At 49.8% G+C, this 25,270-nt stretch overlaps 1 protein-coding gene across 1 annotated transcript in view; it reads left to right on the top strand.

The window, feature by feature from the left end:
- The first annotated feature begins 827 nt into the window (after window positions 1–827).
- Window positions 828–25,270, top strand: part of LOC146813810 (exportin-5-like) — a 1,013,804-nt gene continuing 989,361 nt past the window's right edge. The window contains exon 1 of the mRNA XM_085610267.1: window positions 828–1,054. Coding sequence (XP_085466393.1) covers window positions 932–1,054 — 123 coding nt within the window. The 5' untranslated portion in view covers window positions 828–931. The remainder of the gene's footprint in view (window positions 1,055–25,270) is intronic.

Below are 25,270 nucleotides of genomic sequence, written 5' to 3'. Positions count from 1 at the left end.
AAGGACGTCTTAATAATGCACTTTCCAAGGGAGAGGATTTTCAAAACAAATTGGCTTCTGCTACAACAGGTGGGGAAGGGTCTTCCGTCTTTCGTGAGGTAGTTCAAGACTCTTCTGTTTCTGATACTGAGAGTGTAAAGTTTTCCAAAAGGAATAGAGTTCCTTCAGTGTGGTTAAAAGATTACGTAATATGATGTTATGGTAGAATTATTTGGATGTATCTTGTTTTTTTGTTTTCTCTCTTATTATTTTATGTTTCCTTATTTACGTTCTCTTTTGTATCCTGGTTTCTTCTTTTGTGTTATTAAGGGAGGGGGATGTGTAGTGTATATCCGTGTATTTTGGTTCCTTTCAGCTCGTGCGTAAGTAGCTATCATAGAACGCGTGTATGTCATCTGTAGAGGTTTGTTGTTCTAGAGTTCTAGAGTGTGGGACATTAGATGATCTGGGCTGCAGAGTGGTAGTCGTGTTCCCTGGCACTCGCTTGTTCCTGTATATCATATTTACTGCAAATAAACCTTTCTTGAATATCAATCCTGCTTCCGATCTTCACAACAACAAATATTTCTAGAACTAAAAAATATTTCTAGAAACGAATACCTTTACCTTCGTTGCTGAAGCTTTATTAGGAAGCGATCACATTTTATAATGCACGTGGGCAGAAAGGTCGGGAGTCTCTCATTTTGCTCTCGTCATTGCTGAAGCTTTATTGACAAACGTTCACATTTTCTAAAGCGCCTGCGCAGTAACGTGTCTCCTTCGCACGCAACCGCACTGAGAGACTGCACACTTTTTTTTTCTTGACCCGCCCCTTCTGCGCTCCAGGCCTCACTTTCGTCCAGGGCTCCCTTGTTGGACTTGTAAACCGGTGCTGTGTTTGCCTTCTGGTTTGCCTTCTGGTTTGCCGGTGCCTCCGTGATCAGCTAGTAAGATGTCGTCCTCCACAGCTACCTCGGAGGAGCAAGTGAGAAACCACTGCAGGAAGCTTGTGCGGGCGGTGAATGTCATAATGGACCCGAATGCTAGCCACCAGCATCGGAGCGAGGCCCTGCAGGTGAGGCGCTCCAGCCGAGGCAGGGAAAAGCCCGATCCGCTGCCCTGTGCGTCACTGACAAGCGCATTTACGGAGTTAGCGCGCGCCCTTGTAGAACGTTTTAATCCGGATTGTGTGTGACCCGTTGAGGAGAGGTGTGTGTGAGCGATGTATGACTGAAGGGCCGGCCCCCCTGACCGTTTTCCTAACCGGTAGTAGAGCGTCAGGCCCCATCTCCATGACACACATCCCCGTCACAGATTTTCAAAAGAGCAGAGCCAAACAGTTGCACCAGAAGGAGTGCCTTTTCGCAAGAGGGAAAAGACCCATATGTTGTCAACACTGAGATTATATCGAGACATTCACCTCACAGGAAGTTCAAATCTATTGGCTTTACTTTTCATAGGTGCAGCAAGCACGCTTTTCACCACACGAGGTATCACCCCTAATTAGAACCAATATACCAATTGTCCATCTCATGGGGTGGCGGATCCGACCCATCCATTTGAACCATAGCCATCCATTTACACAGTTTACGGAACAAGAATTACTAGGCCCGCCCATTGGCTTTACTAGGCGCTATACCGAACAGTTCGCAACTTCGGTGGACCAGCCCAGTATATTTGCTGCTCGCTCGGGACAGCAAACCCTTCAATTTACACCACACGAGGGGACCAGACCGTTAATTTACACCACGAGAGACTAATCAGCCGTACATCTCCAACGACCTTGAGAGTTTGGAATAAAATCTGTCCATTTATAGCATAGGATAGACTAGATGTCAGTTCACTGTATTGAGGGCTGAACCTCTCATTTCACCTTAAAGTGGGACCATGCCAATGTATTTGCCCCTCACCAAGTCTCTCCACGCATTTCACCTTGCAGAAAGACAGGCACATCTTTTCACCCAACTGTGGAGAGATAGACCCTACCATTTACCTCTCCAGGGTAGACCTATATGTTTAAATTCATATGGAGTCCAGACTCTTCGTTCATCAGTGTGGCTAAATCTGTCCAATCCCCACACAGATGGGAGGAGGTAGTAGATTTCACAGGGGTTTTATATTCACTCAGTCGCCTCCCTGACCCTTTCACCTCACTGGGTGTACACATCTATCCTTCACCTTAAGGAGGACTGGACACTTCCATTCCCCTTGTTCATATTTTTATTGTTGATATTTATGTAACATGCTCTGGAGGTGTTCAAGCAGCAGTGTTCAAAGCAACTCGTATCATCTTTTGGGAGGGCGATTTGTGCTGCATGTCATATAGGTGTCCAACCCTTCCCTGACCGTTAGATGGCATTGGGTGGTATTTGGTATCCTGATTAGGTCTCGCCTACGCAGCGCGCAAACGCTGCATAGGAGAAGACTGTTACAGCGTGTAAACTTATGTATTGATTTACTGATGTTATTCCCCTCCACTTTCTCACTATTTATAATGGTACATTCCTCCACTATTTCCCCCCGTTATCTCACTATGGTATCTTCCGCTGTTCTCTGGAGGCTACCTTAGAATCTTCAGGTAAGGCAGTTGCTGGGCTGTTGGTGGAGAAAGGAGACCAGTAATGAAGAGTTTGACTTACCTACTTGAAGGCTTCATCTTTTCATCAGAGACCTCCTTGAAATCGAGTCGCTGTTCAGGCCAAAAACATGCACGCTTTGCTTTGTTCACCCGCAGGCTACGCCGAGAGAGTTTTTTTCCCTCGTCTTCATTGTTTGATTTTGCTTGTGAGAAAGCGTCACTCTTAGTCATTGAAATGTTACTCATAATTACACTGAGATCCTGAAAAATATTCGTAACATTTCAACGACTATCAGTGACGCTTTCTCACGAGCAATATCAAACTATGAAGAGGAGGGAAAAAAACTCTCGGCGTAGCCTGCGGGTGTACGCCAAGAGAGTGTCTCTTGTGGAAAGTATGCGATGAAGCCACATATGTTTCTGCAGAGTTCCTGCAGGGGTCCCAAGTCTCTGCCTGAAGCCATATATATTGTCCAGGGGGTGTGCGAGGGTAGCCAGTGTGCAGCTGTGGAGGGGGTGTGCCGCAACAGTAAGTGGTTAACACAGTACTTATTCTAAGGCCCGACACGCCACATCTCCAGTGCAGTGCTCGAGTGCTGGGACCATGTTTGCTGTAGCCACACGTGAACTATGCCAAGCATGTGCGGGAGTACTGTGTGTTCTGTGGACACTAGCACGCGCTGGAGCCCCAGGTGATGCGCTGTATGCAGTATTTGTGCGGGTACTGTGATGGGCCCTGTCCTGTGGAGTGACGGTGCTATCCACTTTGCCTCCTTTGTACTGCATGTACTAACCACCTTTCCACGTCCACTGTGCGTGTACTGAGCCCCAGGTGTCATGTGAAGTGCACATGCTCGGCCTCCATGTAGTGTGAAGTGTGTCCTGGGACGCCACGTACCTTGCGCAGCGCTCGTGCTGAGCCTCCTCATGTACTGTGCAGTCTACTCGAGTTTCTCCACGGCCTGTGCAGTGACCCGCTGTGCCTTGTGCAGGGGCAGGTGGGTGGGTCTCGGTGTATTTCTTGTTCTGTGCAGAGTTTCTCTGCGCTGGACCCCATGTACCCAGAGTAATAGGACCCAATTGGCCTCGTGCAGTGTATGTGTTTAATGCCTCATGTCTCGTTGACCCCCCCTCACCCCGTGCCGTGTCCTATGCAGAGGGCTTCTGTGTTGGGATCTTATGCGAAGAGTGAGAAAAGAGGGTGTGGAGTTCCTCAGAATCAGAGTGGGTGAACGTAAGGAAGCCAGGTGGGTGTGACACGTCTTATGTTGGTCCACCTAGAGAGAAAAGGCAAGGGAAATTCCCTTTTTTGGAACTAGGGCTCTCACACACCTAGCAAGCTAGGTGTCATGCTTCATCATATGAGCCTGCCCCTCGTCAGTTCGGCGCTGCAATACCTGACGGGCACCCAGTACGGGGCTCTTTGGCGGGGATCTTCTGTTCCTGCGTTAAGGTGCAGTGGGGGTAAGAGGCCTAGTCAGTGTAGATGTGAGGTGAGTGGATTAAAGTTAGTCCTAATAGTGTTTTATTCATGAAGGTAAACTGCCTGATTAAAACAGGAAGAGTGGCAGTGAACAAGATATAAGGTTTCTAACTGTGTATGCTCACTCTCTAATGGTCAACATGGTTTGTGCTCTCAGCGTCAGGAGGATCAAAGCACTTCGTCAGGACCAAGGGGACTATCTACACAACATAAGTGAGATTCTACATACCACGTATTCAGGTAGGTACCCTATAAAAATTGGGAACCAAGAATATGTAATCAAGAAAAACATATAATCACAATACGTTCAAGACACTCGGAGATCAAGGTACTGTTCAAGTAAGTGATGATACACTTGTGCTCAAGGTGTAGTGGTAAGGATAAAAAATTCATGCACTAACCGTGTGGCTAAGGGTGTCCAATGTGCAGACACACGGTAGTAAGCATGAAAAACTAAAACAGGTACATGACAAGTCAAATGAGTTCAATTAAAACCTTAACAGAGAGAAAGGACAAGACTCACCGAAAAGGCTATCAAAGGAAGCCTGCAACGGAATTCCGGCGGTCTAGAGGACATCAATACTATGTCCTGGAGGGTGAGGTAAGGTAAGAATGACACGGGTGAGATATATTGACCATTAAAAGCAGGGGGAAATAGGACCTTGGCGGCAAAAACACGCAAGAGGCATGTAAGCAATTGGGGGAGCGCCGAGGGTACGCTCAAAACACACACAGCCGGAGGAGGCAGCCATGGACCCGTGCATCACAGGCAGTGAGAGAACATGGGGACGTGGTGTGATAACCAAGTAGAAGGGGTCCAACATGGGCAAAGGAACAGCGAGGTACCAGCCCTCCATTTTAAACGCTATCTAGTGAGGAACACAGATAGCACGCCCAACGGGCAGTCTGGGCTAACAGAAGAACCCTCGAAACGCTCCCGCCACAGTCCCTTACCCTCGCTGTATGCGGCGGCGTCGAGGCGATTGAAAAGTGGCAAAAGGGTCACTTACCCGCGTTGCAAGGAACGCTGGCGGTCTCATCAAAATGGTCGCACACTGCTGACCTACCTGCGTGTTACCCCAAAGAACTGTGGTCCCTGTAGTCAGCGTCGGCGGATACACCTTTGCTCGTGTCGTGAGTGCAAGTGTGAATAGCGTTAGCCATCCCTGGACACGTGTTTCGAGGTAGTTGCCTCTCGTCAGCAGGGAGTAGGAAAGAGTGTAGGGTTGCAATGTAAGCTGCTAAAATCATTATTAGGTCTAGTACCTCTCGTAGCAACGCAGGTGCGTAACCTGAGTCCGTCGACTCCCCGGCTCAGAGAGCCACTAAATAGTTACATCAAAATGGTCGCACACTGCTGACCTACCTGCGTGTTACCCCAAAGAACTGTGGTCCCTGTAGTCAGCGTCGGCGGATACACCTTTGCTCGTGTCGTGAGTGCAAGTGTGAATAGCGTTAGCCATCCCTGGACACGTGTTTCGAGGTAGTTGCCTCTCGTCAGCAGGGAGTAGGAAAGAGTGTAGGGTTGCAATGTAAGCTGCTAAAATCATTATCAGGTCTAGTACCTCTCGTAGCAACGCAGGTGCGTAACCTGAGTCCGTCGACTCCCCGGCTCAGAGAGCCACTAAATAGTTACATCAAAATGGTCGCACACTGCTGACCTACCTGCGTGTTACCCCAAAGAACTGTGTCCCTGTAGTCAGTGTCGGCGGATACACCTTAGCGTTAGCCGGGGAGTCGACGGACTCAGGTTACGCACCTGCGTTGCTACGAGAGGTACTAGACCTGATAATGATTTTAGCAGCTTACATTGCAACCCTACACTCTTTCCTCGAAACACGTGTCCCGGGATGGCTAACGCTATTCACACTTGCACTCACGACACGAGCATAGGTGTATCCGCCGACGCTGACTACAGGGACCACAGTTCTTTGGGGTAACACGCAGGTAGGTCAGCAGTGTGCGACCATTTTGATGTAACTATTTAGTGGCTCTCTGAGCCGGGGAGTCGACGGACTCAGGTTGCGCACCTGCGTTGCTGCGAGAGGTACTAGACCTGATAATGATTTTAGCAGCTTACATTGCAACCCTACACTCTTTCCTACTCCCTGCTGACGAGAGGCAACTACCTCGAAACACGTGTCCAGGGATGGCTAACGCTATTCACACTTGCACTCACGACACGAGCATAGGTGTATCCGCCGACGCTGACTACAGGGACCACAGTTCTTTGGGGTAACACGCAGGTAGGTCAGCAGTGTGCGACCATTTTGATGTAACTATTTAGTGGCTCTCTGAGCCGGGGAGTCGACGGACTCAGATTGCGCACCTGCGTTGCTACGAGAGGTACTAGACCTGATAATGATTTTAGCAGCTTACATTGCAACCCTACACTCTTTCCTACTCCCTGCTGACGAGAGGCAACTACCTCGAAACACGTGTCCAGGGATGGCTAACGCTATTCACACTTGCACTCAAGACACGAGCATAGGTGTATCCGCCGACGCTGACTACACGGACCACAGTTCTTTGGGGTAACACGCAGGTAGGTCAGCAGTGTGCGACCATTTTGATGTAACGCTGGCGGTCTGACCTACCCTGGCGCCGGATCCGGGATGGTGGCAAATGGCCCGGTGCGGCGTACAGTTATACTGAATGGTAAACTGGTTACCGCAGAAGTTATCGCGGGTTAAAGGAAACCTCGCGAGATCATAGATCAACACAGTGAGGCTTGCGTGGCCCCTAGTAAATGCTGCGGCCATCTTAGAATGGTACAAATAGGTCGTGTGTCTATGTGGAGAGGTAGGTCATACCTAATGTGGTAGTGCATAAGATTACAAGGAACCATCTAAGTGTGCTAAATAGAGAAGGTAATGGGTTGTAATATCTTGCTCTGGCACTGTGAAATAAAATCAGTATGGCTAGAAGGCGTCCGTGCCAATAGACCAGTATGGGTAAAGAATTCTAGATGGGGCACAACTGTGTGCTGGAGTGTAATGGGAAAATCCATGTCACAGGGTCTAACAGGTGACAATATGTACAAAGTAAGTGTACATGAATGGGCGGTACGAAGGAGTATTGGTTAGTCTCTAGTACAGACAATGAATGTGTCTCTATGGTATGTCAATGTACGGTCGTAGAGCCTGTGGTGTACGTATGAAGAGGCTGTTCATTGTAAAGAATCAGATGCTGACGGGGTCATCCATTGAATCGTTAAAACAAGGGATGTGTATGCCAAGGTAGTGTGAGTTCGTAATGTACTCATGCACAACAACAAGGAGTGGATGCAGGCTAGGCTAAAGCGCTCCATGGGATCTCATCATTGAGCCCTGCATGGTGCGTAGAGAGTCTGTGAAGCCATCTCTGTTCAATCCTAAAAAGTGATGATTGCGAGATCTGTGTATGTGCTTCCAGTATCACCCAGCGTAGAGAATCAGGAGGGTGTCGGGCATCTTTGAAGTGTGTGTACAGTTTGGTAGTTACCCTTAAACATCGGATGTTGCTTTTATGTTCAGTTATCCGCATGACCATGCGTTGGCTGAATGCATGGTCATGCCTATATACCTCAGATCACAAGGGCATGTGATCATATAGATGCATTGTGTTGTGTTACAATTTGTATGGCGTGTCAATGTCCACTTGAAGTTGTCTGCAAAACTGATCTCCTTGGTCACAGCAGTCAGCTTGCATACTACACAAGAGCCACACGGATGGTGCCCTGTCACCGGTGGGAGACCCCACAGGGTTCTCTGTGTGGTAGATTTGTTTAAAGTGGGTCTTGTGTGTATCAGGATGTCTTTAAGATTGCGTGTACGTTTGTACGCAAACCTAGGCTTTGGAATACACAACTCTCCTGTCCCTAGGATGGTCCAGTGTTTCAAGATAATTTTCTTGATGCGGGTTGAGTCTGAGGTGAAAGATGTAACACAAGTCAATGTGTCAGACGTTGGTTTAGGGTGTACCTCTAGAAGATTCTCTCTGGGGTTATTGTTTTCTCTCTTCATGGAGTCTCTGATTTTATGTTGAGGGTAGCCTCTAGCCCTGAGGTTGACTGCCAAAGTGTTTGCCTCTGTTTTATGTCAGAGGTGGTAGTACAATTACGTCTGATGCGTAAAAACTGCCCAAAAGGCAAGTTGTCTCTCAAAGTTCGTGGGTGGTGTTTGTGGTACAGTAACAAGCTGTAACGGTCAGTGGGTTTCATATACAAGGTGGTACTCAGAGACCCACCCGACAGCATGATTTTGAGGTCTAGGAAGGGGATATTAGTCTCTGAGACACTGTGGGTAAATCTGAGAAATTCGTTTTGGTTATTAATCCAAGTGACAAATTCATCACAGACAGAGCGTTCTCCTTTCCAAAAAATTAGGATATTGTCAATGTAACGTTTCTAAAATTTTACGTTGGCAAGGTAAGGGTTGTTGGTGTTATAGATGGTGTCTGTTTCAAAAGCTGCCATATACAGACAGGCTAGGATTCGGGCTAAGGTACTGCCCATCGAAGTACCCTGGCTTTGGTGATAGAGCTGCTTCTTGAATTCAAAGAAGTTCTCAGTCAAAGCCAGGGTAGCGCATTCCATACAGCGAGGGTAAGTGACTGTAACGGGAGCGTTTCGAGGGTTCTTCTCTTAGTCCAGACTGCCCATTGTGTTCCTCACTAGATAGCGTTTAACATGGAGGGCTGGTACCTCGCTGTTCTTTGCTCATGTTGGACCCCTCCTACTTGGTTATCACACCACGTCCCCGTGTTCTCTCACTGCCTGTGATGCACGGGTCCATGGCTGCCTCCTCTGGCTGTGTGTGTTTTGAGTGGACCCTCGGCGCTCCCCCAATTGCTTACATGCCTCTTGCGTGTTTTTGCTGCCAAGGTCCTCTATTTCCCCCTGCTTTTAATGGTGACTATATCTCACCCTTGACATTCTTACCTTACCTCACCCTCCAGGACATACTATTGATGTCCTCCAGACCTCCGGAATTCCGTTGCAGGCTTCCTTTGATAGCCTTTTCGGTGAGCCTTGTCCTTTCTCTCTGTTAAGGTTTTAATTTAACTCATTTGACTTGTCATGTACCTGTTGATTTAATTTTTCATGCTTACTACCGTGTGTCTGCTAATTTGATAACCTTAGCCACACGGTTAGTGCATGAAGTTTTTTTTATCCTTACCACTACACCTTGAGCACGAGTGTATCATCACTTGAACAGTACCTTGATCTCTGAGTGTCTTGAACGTATTGTGATTATATGTTTTTCTTTATTACATATTCTTTGTCCCCAATTTTTATAGGTTACCTACCTGAATACGTGGTATATAGAATCTCACTTATCATGTTGTATAGATAGTCCCCTTGGTCCTGATGAAGTGCTTTGATCCTCCTGACGCTGAGAGCACGAAACATGACCATTAGAGAGTGAGCATACACAGCTAGAAACCTTATATCTAGTTCACTGCCACTCTTCCGTTTTTTAATCAGGCAGTTTACCTTCACGAATAAAACACTATTAGGACTAACTGACCTGTTTTAATCCACTCACCTCACATCTACACTGACTAGGCCTCTTACCCCCACTGCACCTTACGGCAGGAACAGAAGATCCCCGCCAAAGAGCCCCGTACTGGGTGCCCGTCAGGTATTGCAGCGCCGACCTGACGAGGGGCAGGCTCATATGATGAAGCATGACAACCAGCTTGCTAGGTGTGTGAGAGCCCTAGTTCCAACAAGGGAATTTACCCCTTGCCTTTTCTCTCCAGGTGGACCAACACGAGACGTGTCACACCCCCCTGGCTTCCTTACGTTCACCCACTCTGATTCGGAGGAACTCCACACCCTCTTTTCTCATTGATTATGTGGGGCATGTGTGTTGGACCTCGTTAAAACTTGCCCCATTGTCCCCCCCTGTTTGGTATATAGTGGGATCTTATGCGCCATATGGAGTGCATGTTCTTGGTCCCACATGCCCTTCACTCCATGTGTCCTATGCAGCAAACGTGTGTGCTGGGACGACATGTGCCCCATGCAGTGTATGTGCTTGGTCCCATGTACCAAATGCTGCGTGTGTCTTCTGGACACCCTGTGTTACTTGCAGTACATAGAGTGCACATATTATCACCACTTCTTCCCTGTGCATTATGTGCGCGAGCTGAACACCCTGTCTAGCATGCGTTAGGACCCCATGTGGCTTGTGCAGAGTGACCGGGCCCGAGCACCCTGGGTCCGCCGCAGTTTAGGGTCGTATGCGTTCTGGGACCCCATGTGTCATGAGCAGTGTGTGTAAGGATCCCACAAGTGTCCAGTACAGCTCACGTTCCAGAATCCCACCTTTCCGCCCCTTCCACTTTTTTTGTACGACTGATTCATTCACAAGCTGTGATAGAATGAACGACCGCATGAATGCTGTCTGTGCGGATGAAGCGGGAAAACAAGGATTGACAAAGTCAATAGTTCTGGTTTGCATTTTCTGTCAGTGCCTGTGAGTATGTCTGTGCGTGTGTACGTGTGTTCTAGTGTGTGTGTGTGCGTTTATCTCTGTTTTAGTACGGCTGTAGTAGTGTATATCTCTCTGTGCGTGTTTTTGTCTGTCTGTAGATTTATGTGTGAGTGTGTACTTCTCGGTATGTTCGCATACGCTAACTTGTGTTTGTGCGTGCGCCTGTTTCTTTGTGTGACAGTGTATGTTTGCTTGTGTATATCTATACGTATATGTGTAAATCGGTGCATATGTGCCTCGCTTGTTTCTGTGTATGTCTTAGCATGGGTCTGTATGTGTCTGTCTGTGTGTATGTGTTTCAACTGGTATCCTCTTCCCAATAAATTTACAACTTGGGGCTTGTTTAAACTTCTGCTTACAAACACTTTTAGAAGTGTTCCGCTTGATAAAACCGTCCCGTTAATAAAGAGCTATTTCCACTTGCGCCGCCCCGCCCTTGTAGTGTCACTGGCAGTGACCCGGTTGCCGTGGGCATCCTTGCAGAACACTAGTTTATCTTCGGCGCCTGACACTAGCCTGACGTCTCTCAGGGCAGTCCCGATGGATACTGGACAGACTGCCACGATGCCAGTCTGCACTCAGTACAGGCTTGTGGCAGCGGGATGTTTTTAATTTTCCTGCCACTCCAGGCCCCCATATTCTGCTGCTGTAAATTATATGACCGTGTCCGCCCTGACCTCGCTCGTGTTGCTGCCCTGTTCTGTGTAGGAGGAGGGGCGGGGGTAAGTGTGTCCAGTCATGGTGAGAGCAGAGTCACACAGCACAGCTCTCAAGACAGCGGAGCCACCACTCAAAGAGCTTCTCTTACCATAAAAGACTTCAGTCACATCTACAGCACCAGTCTGCAGTCAGTGCGCCTCCCGGACAGACACTTCAGTGGCAGTCTGAGGCAGCAGGCTTTATTTTCCCCGCTGTAGCACAGAGTTGTGACTCTGAGACTTGGTAAGTAAGTTTAAAACATAACGGTGATTATAATCTTCCTGCCGGAAAATGGTCAGAGTTGTTTGTGTCTGCTGGCAGGCAATTTTGACTTGCCATGTACTAGTGCAGAGGGTTAATATCCTACCGTAAAGAACACGTACCATGTAAGGATAAGCAGTTAGTTACTGCTTTTGTCACAGAGATTCTTTTGGTACTTTGGGGGTGGAGGGTACGGCGCTGTGTATTTAGAACTAGCATGGGTTTAAAACCTCCTGCTGCCAAATTACTCGCGTGTACAGGAGTTTTCAGGCAACAATAAAAATGTCAAGTAACTTGTGAATAAGGTTCCTGCTGGAGTGTGCTGCATGGCTAAACACTTCTAATGTCCCAAAGGCGAAACCTATTGGCTATGGCAATGCTTGTTTTTCTTTTGGCCCAGACATCGTACTTCTATGACGAGGTCTAAGGCCATGGCACATGATAAAGCCATGGTTCAAAATCTGTTTGTGACCGAGGAGTGCGTTCCAAGGGTTAGCTAGGTGGTGACATGGGGCTTTTGTCTATATTGTGAGTTGTTGACATAAGCGTGGAGACAGCATACCGATTTTTGAGGATGCTTCTGGGCAGAGGCTTTTTAGGTCTCGCTGAGCCCAGCGCATGCGCTGGCTCGGAGAGACATTTTGTATGTTAGCTTTCAAAGTGCTGCTGGCTGGCCTAGCGCTAGCGTTCACGCGACCGTGCACATGTGAACCGCTAGCCTTCAGCAGCACTTTGAAAACTCTTGCGCGATCGCGATCACTTTCGCTTTCAGAGCGATCGCGATGCCGCACGCTTTCAATGCTTGTTTGAGATGGTATCTGCAATTCTCAGAAGAACAGCGATTTCATGCTCGGATCTCAGGATATACAGTACAGTCTCGGGCCCAACGTCAACCCCACACCGGATAGTTACTTCTCCATGTATGTCAGATATAGTTAATCCCCCTTGTATGTCAGATATATGTGCAGGAGTTACTCCCAGTGGCTTCCCATGTGATGCAGCGGGTAGTGTCCTTGCTAACCCTCATCTCAAGGGGTGAGAATGAAGTGGCAGCATCGACAGAAGGTGATGCATATTTCCTTTGTGAAGAGACACGCTCTTTTCGTAATGCCTCATCAGCAAATAAATGTCTTTTGTTGTGCTGTTGGTGGGGATAAGGTGTAAAACCTGTCATGTCATCAGGAGGACAAAAGGATGCGTGATGTTCCCTCCGCAGCACCTAGTCTTTTGGGGATTCGTCGTCCATGTATGTATGTATTTCTGCAGCTTCTTCAATATCAGCTGCACGTTTAATTCAGCTCTCAACAGTCATGCTGCGTGGTTTAGGATCATGTTTTGAAATGGGCAGTAAAAGCCTTAGTGCTAACACAACGTGCACCCTGTAAAATCGTGCCACGTTGTAATTGGCAAAAAGTCAGCTAGACCATGCTGAAAGTTCCCACGTACACTCATTCATAGACAAACAGCACTGTGATGATGCCATATGAGGGTTTTAGGGTGACCAGATTTAGAAAATCAAAATTCAGCCTTTTTGCATCGACCAGGGGGCACAGAATTAATTAATTGACAGTACTCGCCAACATAGAAAAACAGAAGAAAATGAGGAACTAAGGGAATTAACAGTAAGTTTCACATATGTATCATCTGTGTTAACCAGGTTGCCTTCTGCTAGAGCTGTTAACCAATTCTGTACCTGAAGACTTGTCCCCCTCAGTTTTGAGGCGTCCATTTCTGAAGACCAGGACATGTGCTAAATTTACAGGACAGATAGTGAAACACCGGGACTGTCCTGACACATCCGGGACACCTGGTCTCCCCGGAAGAACTGAATAGGTGTAACGCAGCAGGCGAGCAGTCTGCCCAATCAGCCCCAGCAGTCACTTATTGCACTGTTGGCAGGATGTTATTTCGACCCCACCTTCCTTTCTGATAGATACCCTCACAACTCCCGACGATAAAAGTGTTGTATAAGCAGGGCTCGACAAATCCACTCGACCGCTCGCATTGGCGAGGTAAATTTTATGAGGTCGAGCTATTTTTAGGTCCTACTCGCCCTTTCTGGCGAGTAGGAAAACATACTAACTTTTGTCCTCCGTCTTTGAAAACGGAGCAAATGTGACAAGATAACAAGATTTAAAGGCCTTTTTATTGCTCACAAAGCAAATGAGCAATAAAAATGCCTTTAAATCTTGTTATCTTGTCACTTTGGTTCCGCTTTCATAGACGGAGGTCAAGTAGGTCACTGTTAGGGCGAGGAGATTTTTCAAGGTACTAGTCCTGCAGGACTAGTACCATTTTTCAGATTTTTCGAGCCCTGATAAGGAAGCCACTCTCTCATTAAAGTTACTTCTAGGCGGCCTCAGTTTTTGCTTCTTGACAGCCCCTGTTTGTCTGCTGGGTGACTGACGTAGCATCATAATAAACTAGGATAGTCTGCTTGTTGCTAAGAGAGGTCTAGATGAACTTGCCACGGCGGAGATGCACAGACCAGGACGGCGTAGCCATACACAATAAGATCTATCGGAATGCATCCCGCAGCAAGCATTGCATGATATGCATTTTATTTAAATCAACAAGAGGGGGGGGGGGCAAAAGGGCTTTTGGTAAGGTCCAGCTAAGTGTGCCTTCAGGAACAGCTTTGTCACTTGTTGTTTATATACTTTGGGCACACTTAGCTGGACCTCACCAAAAGCCCTTTTGCCCCCCCCCCCTCTTGTTGATTTACGTTTGCACGGATTTACATCCGTGGGGCCTTTAACGGTGGGTTAACCTGTGTACATCCCCCTTTTTAGACTTTTTTCCTGTTGTCAACTAATTTGGTTGCAACCCTTAAAACCACGCGTTGTGTCCCACTCTTAATTAACCGTTGACTCATAGCCTTACATCACACCCTATAGAAATGGAAGGCCAAGGCCTCAGTTTTGGCGATGACTTAGCTGATGAAATACTTTTTTTTTTTTTTTTTTTTTTGAAACCGTTTATTGCAGTTTGTAAAAGTTACAGGTATGGGCCTACAACCACCCGGCCGGCCGCTAGAGTGACAAAAGCACATTGCATACATACAGTAAGAGTCTCTTGGCAGTGCAGAGTAGCGAAACAGGAGATATCAATGTTGCAGGCCGCATAGCTCCATGCCCACAGTACGGTTCCCTTTTCTCAAAACAAAACAACACGAAAAACCACACCCGCAAGGCAACCCGCGATCCAAAGTGACAGCACGTGCTCCATAAGTGGGGGATCCAAACCAGCAGCAGAACTCTGAAGAGGGGAATGGGAGTAGATCAGGGACTGGGGGACCGCGTGCCCACGGCCGAGGGAGGGGGGCCATCTAGGGAGACGGAGCAGGCGAGGCAGCCGGTAGCAGTGGCGGCTCACAAATACCCCCGCGGTAAGCGTTCCAGGGGCCCCAGATTTTCACCCACGCCCCAGGCTTACCCCTCGCCACATACACCACCTTTTCACGAAACATACACCAATCCATATGTTCTTTCCAGGCCAACACCGCAGGGGGCCTCTGGGATCCCCACAATTGAGCAATATCACGCTTAGCTATCATGTATCCCAGAGTCACCCACCGCGTCTGCGGGACCGAATAGTCATTTGGTTCCCACACATTCAGCAGGCATCTCCTCGCTTCAGGCAACAGCGCGACACGCGTAACCACACGCAGGACCTCATGCACACCACGCCAGAATCGCTCCACCTTTGGGCACTCCCACAGTATATGCATGAAAGTTGCCAACGCACCACAGCCACGCTTACACATTCCGTCACCAGCAAAGCCCATACGTAGAAGCCTTGGCCCCGTCACGTAAACCCGGTGAAGGATCTTAAGCTGGACGAAACGAAGGCGAGCCGGGATGGCCACCTCTTTTGGAGAGGCCACCGCGGAACTCCAATCCTCGTCGTCCAGCTCTAGCCCGTCGGCGACCCAGGCCTCGCGGAGACTAGTCAGCAGGCACGATCTGTCGTTGATCAGTTTTTTATATATGAGGGAGATCGTGCTGTCTGGGACATGGCCATCCAGCACTCTGTCCTCCAGGGGGGAAGACTCCGGAATGGACGCGACATCCGGGAAGACGGAGCCCAGCGCATGGCGGACTTGTAGGTACCGAAAGTACTCACTGCCCTGCAGCTGAAACTCCGTCTGCAGCGCCTCAAAAGTCTTGAATCCCCCCCTCGTCCAGAGATCTCCCACCGTGCTGATTCCGATCGTGTCCCACTTCTCGAAGCCCTTCGACGTCCACAGGGAGCCCAACCTCTCAGACGCGTACAGCGGTGACGCTCGGGTCAAACGGTCCTTCCACCCCATGGCTGCATTAGCCGCGTGCCAGACACGCACCATGACACGCGTCGGTCCCGTCAGACGGGAGTCGGGCGCGGCAGAGTAGAGCGCTCGATTGTAGTCGCCACCGGGCAGGAGCATCTTGTCCATCTCAAACGCCGGGTTCAAGGCGGGCCCGTAAAGGCCATGATTAATTGCAGCCAGTTGGGAGGCCCAGTAATACCGTTTAATGTCCGGGAGGGCGACCCCCCCCATCGTACCACGGGAGCGTCAGTTTAGCTAGAGCAATGCGCGGCCTCCCGTCCCAGAACAGGCGCCGCTGGAGGCCCTCCACCTCACGGAAATAGCGTGCCGGAACCAAGTCCATAGTATTCTGGAGGGCGTAGAGGAAGCGCGGCAAGGACATCATTTTAAACAAGGCCGCTCGGCCGAGCGGCGAAAGCGGCAGACGCCGCCAGCGCACCACGTCCTCCTTCAAGCGCTGGAGGGGGGGCAGCAAATTCCGCTCATAGCGGGCCTCCGGGTCAAGAGTGATATATATACCCAGGTACCGAAACCCCTGGGAGACAATCTGGATCGGACAGTCCTGTGGCAGGACCGGAGCCTCCCCGGAAAGCACGTATACACAGGATTTCGCCCAGTTGATGACAAGTCCTGAGTTGCGACCGAATGAGCGCAAAACATCAACCAGGACGATCAGTGATTTACGCGGGGAGGCGAGATACAGGAGGATATCATCAGCATAGAGGGACACACGGTCCTCATGCTCGGGGGTCCAGCGGAGACCACGGATGGAAGGGTGCCACCGCAGCCACTCCGCCAGGGGCTCCAGGGCTAATGCAAACAGGAGAGGTGACAAGGGGCAACCCTGTCGCGTGCCCCGCCCCAGCGCGAATGGGACCGAGACTCGCCCATTCACCACCACCTGCGCCAATGGGCCCGAGTACAACAATTTGACCCAGCTGATAAAGCCCGGTCCAAATCCAAATTTCGCCAGCATTGCCCAGATGTATGGCCACTCCAGCGTGTCAAACGCCATGGTGGCGTCCTTGGACGCCAAGATGGCCGGCTCCCGCACAAATGGGACACGCGCGAGCACCCCGTGCAAGCACCGCAGATTGAGCGCCGTGTTGCGGTGTGGTATAAAGCCAGATTGGTCTTGGTGGACCAAATCGCCCACCACGCCAACCAACCGGTTGGCCAACACCTTGGCGAGGATTTTGGGCTCCGCGTTCAAGAGCGAGATCGGCCTATAGGATGTGACCCGTTCACGGGGCTTCCCCTCCTTGTGGATCACCACAATTGTGGCCAGACGCTGGTCCGGCGGGAGGGAACCCTGCGAGTGGGCCGCCAGGAACATCGCGCGCAGGTGGGGCGCCAACACATCCGGGCGTAGCTTGTATAGCTCAATGGGAATACCATTGGGGCCCATGGCCTTGCCGGATGCAACCGAGCGTATAGCCAAGGCAATTTCGTCCGAGGTGGGAGGAGCGTCCAGCGAATCCCTGTCCTCCACCGTAAGGGAGGGCAGTGCGATGTCCCGAAGCAGGGCATGGGAATCTTCCTCCGAGCAGGGGGAAACCGGGGAGTAGACTTCGCGGAAATAATCCGCAAAGCAGGAGACAATGGCTTCCGGCTCGGTGACACACGCACCATTCACACTCTCAATCAAAGGAACCACGCGGCTCGCTCTCTCCCTCTTATCCAACCACGCAATCAATTTGCCAGCCTTATCACCCACATCATACAATCGCCCCTGCTGCTCTCTACTGAGGCCCCTGGCCGCCTCCGTGACGAGGGCCCGATAGGCCGCCTGCTTTAGGTGTAGAACATGCAGCTTGGCGTCTGTTACCCCGCTCCCCAGGTCACCCTCCAGTTCTGCAATCTCGGCCTCTACCCGGGTCACCTCCTCCCGCTCGTGCCGCCGGGCATGGGAGATAAAGGAGAGGGCCTCCCCTCTAAGAACTACCTTGAAAGCCTCCCACAGGGAGATGGCCGAAGGGACCGACCCCACATTCTCGTCGAAATATCGCTGTAAGGATTTGATCAAATCGGCACGAATGGTGGGGTCGCGCAAATACCATGCATTGATTGGAGCCACCCTGCCATCCCCCCTCGGGAAGACATCGAAATGTAACAGCAATGGGGAGTGGTCTGAGATACCCCGCGCCAGATGGCGCACCTCCCCCACCCTCCCTGCATGGGCCGCCGGGACAAGGATGTAATCAAGCCGCGAGAGGCTACCATGGGCACCCGAGTGGAAGGTGTACTGCCGCTGCGCGGGATGCTTTAATCGCCAGCAATCCACCAGGCCCAGCGTGTCTAAAAGGCCGGGCAGCCACGCCTGTGCCCGGGGGAGGTCCCTAGGGGGATGGCGATCCATAGACCCAGAAGCCACCGCATTAAAGTCCCCTCCAACCACCAGCAGGCCACTCGGAAGGTCCAGAAGGAGGTGCCCCAGATCCGCAAATGTGGTGGCTTGTAACCCAGGCGGGACGTACACTGATATAAAAATAAACACTCTACCCTCCATTCTTCCCACCAGAACAGTGTAGCGTCCCCTCTCATCATGGCGCACCTCATCAATCTCCAACGGGAGCGAGTTCTTGATCATAATGCCCACCCCCCGCGAGCCCGAAGTGAAGCCAGAATGGGCCGCCAAGCGATATCCCCGCCGATTCATTGCATGAAAGGAGTTACCTATAAGGTGCGTCTCCTGCAGGAAGACAACATCTGGTGAAATACGTTTTAAGTACTGCAGGACCACACCACGCTTAATCCTATCCCCCAGGCCGTTAACATTCCATGACAACAGAGTCAAATCCCTACCCCCCATCATACGTCGAAACAATCAGTCGTCCCCCACCGAGCATCTTAAAAACAACAACACAGTAGCGGGTTTGCCTTGCGGTGCAAACAAACAACACACCCCCCCCACCCCCCCATCCCAACAGAACTCCCCCCTCCCTGCACCCCTGCATGAGCCCAGACAGCCCCCCCAAAGTGCAGTGTGCCTGTCGCCCCATAGCTAAAACTAACTAGTCCCCCAGAGGAGGAGGGAAGCCCCCAACAGACCCCGCACGACCTCCATAGGAGGGGAACATATGCAATCAATAAATGGTGAAGGAACATCGTCCAGAGCAAGGCCTATTCAGTCACCCCTCAATTCTGATCCGGCGGGCCCTCCTCGCCAGCCGCGCCCCCCCCCGCCCCCCCGGCCCCGATCTCCAGGCAGAGTGTCCAGCCAGTCCCCAGCCGCCTCGGGCCGGTCGAAGAAGTGCGTGCGACCATCCACCTCCACCCTCAGCTTAGCTGGAAAAAGCATTGAGTACTTGAGGTTCAGGTCCCGTAGGCGACGTTTAACACCAAGAAAACTCTGTCTCTGCTTCTGAACCGCCGGAGTAAAGTCTGGGTAGAAATGCACATCCATGTTGTCAAGCTTGACCGGTCCCTGTTGCCTGGAGGTCTGGAGGATAGCATCTCTGTCCCGAAAATTAAAAATCCGGGCAATGAGAGGCCGCGGCGGGGCACCGGTCTTAGGTCTGGCCTCAGGGACCCGGTGAGCACGCTCCACCGCAAAAAGCTTACTCAGCCCCCGGGGCTGGAGATGGGTCAGGATCAATTCTTCCACAAAAAGATCCGCCGCCTCCGCCTCTCGTCCCTCCGGCACCCCCACAATACGGACATTATTCCTCCGGGCCCGACCCTCGGAATCCTCCAGTCGCCGGTCCATCAGGGCGCTCGCCTGGCCAAGCCGGCGCACCTCCTTCTGGAGGGCCACCACGTCCGTCGTGAGGCTCGTTGTGGTGTGGGCCAGGGAATCTACCCGGTCGTTCGTTTTGGACAAGTCTGCCCTCACAAGGCTCACATCCACCAGGACCGAGTCTATTTTTTGCGCTAGGGTGTCGAAACGCTGGTCCACCGAGGCCTTCATCTCTGCAATAGCGCCCATGACGTCCCGGAGGGTCAGATCCACCGGGTGAGCAGATGCCTCCGTCGGGCCCACCGGGGATGCGCACGATGTCTCCGGAGAACCCTTCTGGAGCGTGTAGCGGTCCATACTGTTAGCTTGGTGCGCCGTGCCACGGCGGGTTGTCTTCACCTTCGCCCGGTCGCCATCTTGTTTGGTGGACATGCTTGCTCTCCCACCGCCGTGCCAATCTCCTCGAACGGGCCGCTATACCAATTCACGGGCTCCGGGGGGGGGCGGGGGCGACCACCGAACCGCAGGTCAACCCACCGCCGGCGGGTCAGCCGGGCTCCTGGACAAGACCACACCACCGCACCCGGCTCCGCAACCCAACCTCGCTTGAGTGCAAGGAGGGCGCAAAAGCGAAAGTGAAAGTGCGGGGTACGCGAGTCGCCCAGCCCTGCCCGCCGCTGTTGTTCACTGTGTCTCCGGATCGCCCCACTACTCCAATCCGGGGGGCCGGCGAGGAGAAGGCCGCAACCTTCGATCGGTGCTCCCACCGGTGTCCGGGGTCCGATTCGAGCCCGAAAAACGGGTGGCGCCTCAGCTCGGGTTCCCCGACACAGTCCCCTCAACAAGGACAGGATATCGCCAGGATTAATTCAGGAGGTCGCGGAGGTCCTCGGGAGCCTCGCACCTACGCGGCCATCTTGGTTGCGCGCTAGGCTCCTCCCCCAGCTGATGAAATACTTAATGCACCATCCATCTTGGGTGCAGACGGCGGGGCAGCCACAGGGAGTCAAACAGAAGACTGGCAGTCCCTCTCATCTATGAAAAGAGATTGGGTCAAGATCACCCTGCATGGCGCCTTAATGACTGAATACCTGAGGGCAAATATTGCACCTAATGGCTTGATAGTCAAAATCTTTCCACGAATCTTCTTGGAAGACGGAACCTTCAAAGTCGACTGGTCTAAGGTCTCCTGGAAGTGTACCAGGGACCTCCTTATACTAATCATCAGTACAGCAAAGAGACTAGCAGAGACCCTCCTTACAAGGATCCAATTGGTAGAAAGCACATTAAAGAGTGCAACTACATCCACACTCTTCAAGACCAAGCTGACTGAAATTAATCATGAGATGGCCGAACATCGCGAATATCTCATGAGACAAAAAGTCAAAAAATTACAAAAGGATGTCAACAACTTTGACAAAGAAAAAATCTACCCTTATCTGAAGGAAGACTTCATACCTCCAAATTCTAATACTTCGGGAGACTCTGGATCTAACTCCTCTAGAAGAGGCTCATCGAGCAATAGCAATTCTAGTACCGATTCGGCGAATCACGGTACCTCCCGGAGAGGGAATCGCCAGTACTATCCCGACTTCCAAATGGCGGCTTACCAACATCCAGCATTCTGGCAATATCCGATGCACCCACAAGGCCCACCACCTTACCCTGTGCCACCACAAGGCCCCCCCCCCCCCAATTTTACCCCCCGATGTTTAACCAACCTTTTTTAGGCAGAGGCTGGGGCAGAGGGCGCGGGCAAAGAAGAAAAAACAATCAGCGACAAGGGACAAGGATCCAGTGGGAAGACACTCCGAGAACCATGGAGACACGGAGCCATACGACCAACAAGAAGAAAGCCTAGTGGTTAATCTCTCTCAGAGAAACCTCAGTGAAATTGAACAGAGGGTCTTACAGAAGGGCTTAGGGTTTGTACCCACTCCCAAGATTGACGCCTTCAAACAACAATGTGAGATCCAACAATTCTTTCGGAAAATTAGACTGAAAGCCTTCTTCACCAACACTGAGGCTCCCGAAAGGACAGATAGTGGTTTACACAACGCCTCCACCTTCACCCCTAGTACTAATATGGTTCCACCTGAAGTTATTACTTTTGAACAGGCTGTTCTTAAGGATTTAACTAAAATCACCAATTCTAGACATTTTAGTAACATGTCTAAGGCTGAAATGGAGGTAGTCTCCATCTTGTCCAATGACACCTCCATCACCATTAAACAGGCAGACAAAGGGGGAGCCACAGTAATAATGGATACAGTGGACTACGAATTAGAATGTAGACGACAATTGAGTGACCATACTTATTACACCCCTGTCTCTACTGACCCAACCCCACGTCTCCTTACTACGATCACAGCCTTGGTCTTCTCGGCCGAGAGCCAAGGCTGGATAAGTAAGAAAGAAGCAATCTTTCTGATTAAAAAGAACCCACGCACCCCCTATTTTTACATCCTCCCAAAAATCCACAAAGGCACTTTCCCTGTACCCGGGAGACCTATTGTATCAGGTATTGGCTCGGTGTTGGAACCCTTGTCACAATTCTGTGATTTCTTTTTTCAACCACTTGTACACAAGACCAAATCTTACATACAAGACACTTCAGATCTTTTGAGACTTCTATCGTCTCTACCACCTACAGATGAAATCAACTTATTGTTGAGTTTAGACGTGCAGGCCCTCTATACTAACATACCCCAGAGGGCCACACTCGAAGTGGTTGAAAACATCCTACAACTTGAACCTTGGCAACACAACACTCCCATAAGCTTTATTATGGATTGTGCTACCCTTGCCATGACGGAAATTTTTTTTGAATTCAGAGGACAGGTCTACAAACAGACACAGGGCACTTGTATGGGTAGCACCTTTGCGCCCAGTCTGGCCTGTCTGTACATGTCCGATTTTGAGTCCCGTTACATTTTCAACCATACCAACCCCTTTAACACTGATGTTTACCTCTGGAAGAGGTTCATTGACGATATTTTGATACTGTGGAAAGGAGACATGTCAACTTGTCTAGAATTTTGCAACTGGATCAACACTTTGGATCCACACCTTAAATTCACACACACAGTGTCAGACAGGAGTATCCCTTTCCTAGACCTGAACATCAATCTTCAGGGAGGTACACTCTCTACTTCACTATACAAAAAACCAACGGATCGTAACAGTTTGTTACTATACTCCAGCCATCACCCGCGGAGTTTGAGAGATAACCTACCCGTGGGGCAATTCTTAAGGATAAGACGTAATTGTAGCAATCTAACTGACTACAAGACTGAGGCTGAAAAATTGAGCAGGAACCTGAAAGCGCGTGAATACCCATCGAAACAGATTGCCCAAGCCAACAAAAGAGCTCGCAATAACCCAAGAGAGGCCTTGCTAGAACCTAGGACCAGAAGTGAGGCAGAAAACATCACGTGTGTTACCTCGTTCACCCCGGTATCTAACCAGATCACCAAGGTGATCAAAAAACACTGGAATATACTTAACACGGGCTCATTGACCCTAGAAACACCTAGGTTCTCTTTCAAACGCACCAGGAACCTTAAGGACTCTATAATACACACTCGTCCACGAACACAGAGCCAGATGACACAGAGAACACTATGGGAGCTGCCCCCTGTGACCGGGCATTACCCATGTGGCTCCTGTTCTGTATGTCACCTCACTGACATACACAAGACAGTTGATATCAACGACAACTGCAAGTGGGAACTACGACGCCATACCAATTGCAACACCATCAACTGTGTTTATATGATTACATGCCCATGCACACTTCAATACATAGGCATGACAACACGTCCTGTTAAGACACGCATCATAGAACATCGCAGCAACTTCCGCTGTAAAAGAATGAACACTAAAATGTGTGCACACTTTCTAGAGAAAGGACACCCCCCTGATTCCTTTAGATGGCTTATTCTGGAAACATTCCCAAACATAACTAAAGAAGCCTTACTAATTAAGGAACAACTGTGGGTGTACAAAAGTGGCACAGATACCACAGGACTCAATGATGCCATTCCATGGTGTTCCTTAAAACCCCCCTGAGATCTAGGATACACCAAGCTCCTGAGCCACCATACTAACTTCCTCACACACAGAGGTAGTCCCGCCACTGGACTAAATGACACCACCCTTGAGGCCACAACACACCACCGAAAGACATAGCGTATACGAGGCTCTGTAATCACCACCCTGATTTCCGACTAACTTAATAGTATAGCGATCTCCACACTAAGCTCTAACATTCAGGCAAATACTATGGAGATAACAACTAACCCGTTCAATGTACGTGTGTTTTTTACATTGGACACATATGACTACTTAAGATTCAGCTGCCAATGGCCACTGGTTCGAGTATGGTAACCGATTGTCCCACTCGTATTTCACCCAACATAGCGGCCAACTCTAGCCACTCCTCCGAATGAACATTACATTCTAGACCAACTCGGACACATATGACTACTTAAGATTCAGTTGCCATGGCCACTTGTTCGAGTATGGTAACCGATTGTCCCACTCGTATTTCACCCAACATGGCGGCCAACTCTAGCCACTCCCCCGAATGAACATTACATTCTAGACCAACTCGGACCGTGACGCATAAAACACATACGAGACCGTAGAACCACGCCCCCCAGTCCTGGTAGTGCGGGGTAGGTCTACGAGCGACACGGACTCGGCGTGTCAGTAAGTAAAACCCGTTTTTTTCTGGTCTTTTAACGTGTTTTATGTTTGTCACTGGTTCCATTAGGTATCGCTAACTCTATTACGCACCTTGACTACCATATGGCCTTGCTACGCCTAGTCATTAGTTTTCTAGACTTCATTTTAGTTTGAAACCTGCCCACGTATACGGGAATCAACAGAGTAACACCACGAGTACGACAAGGAGCATTTAAATGAAATACGCTCCTATTTTCCGTTTGGCGGGAGAGTTTCATATAACGCTTTTTTTGATTAATCCTTACTGAAAGCGGATTTCACCAATCACTTCTCCATTTATAGTCACTGATCCACATTGCAACTGTCATATTTGATATCGATCCAAGAGAAGGGGTGTCAATGACCCTGGAGTGCTGCATTGACTTTCACATGGTTGTGAATTATGTGACATCTAAGAGAAGGGGTGTTAATGACCCTGGAGTATTGTTTTTACCTAAACCTTTTTTTAAATACTGCCCCCATACACAAAATGCAGAACGCAAGGAACTCCTTGCGCAAGCCTACCAGGGACTGCAGTGGTTTATCCTATGGAATAGATAGGGTAAGTGCAACTACTGCTGTTATAACTCTCTTTAGAGTGATCACTTCACGTGGTTTTGTGTGTTTTTAATTCCCCTTCCCCTCCCTACACAGATTGTGCACTTTCATTGTAAATGCACGCTCCACCCGCACCATGTACGATAACTGTTTTGTGAATGAGCGTTTTTTTAACGATTTTTGGTCTCCCACTTTCCATACAGGTAGACCGAGGCGCAGGTAACGATACCAGTTATACATATTAACGCTTGTTGTCTATCACTTTATCTGTCTGGATAGACTTGTAGATAGAATTTCAAGGTCCTGACGAATCACTTGAGTACAACTCAGCTATAGTGAGAAACATGTTGACCATGACGAGGCAGTGTAGACAACCCAGAACATAGACCTGAGTTTCTATCACTTTACCTCATGTTTTTTAACCAGGTGAGGAGACATCATAATAAAACCATTGAGATAGTACTCCTTCCCCTTTTTAACATTCATCTACATTATCACCTAGCCCCACACCTTT

The sequence above is a fragment of the Triturus cristatus genome, chromosome 6, assembly GCF_964204655.1.
Source record: "Triturus cristatus chromosome 6, aTriCri1.1, whole genome shotgun sequence".
Classification (NCBI taxonomy): domain Eukaryota; kingdom Metazoa; phylum Chordata; class Amphibia; order Caudata; family Salamandridae; genus Triturus; species Triturus cristatus.
This window is presented reverse-complemented; position numbering and strand designations above follow the sequence as displayed.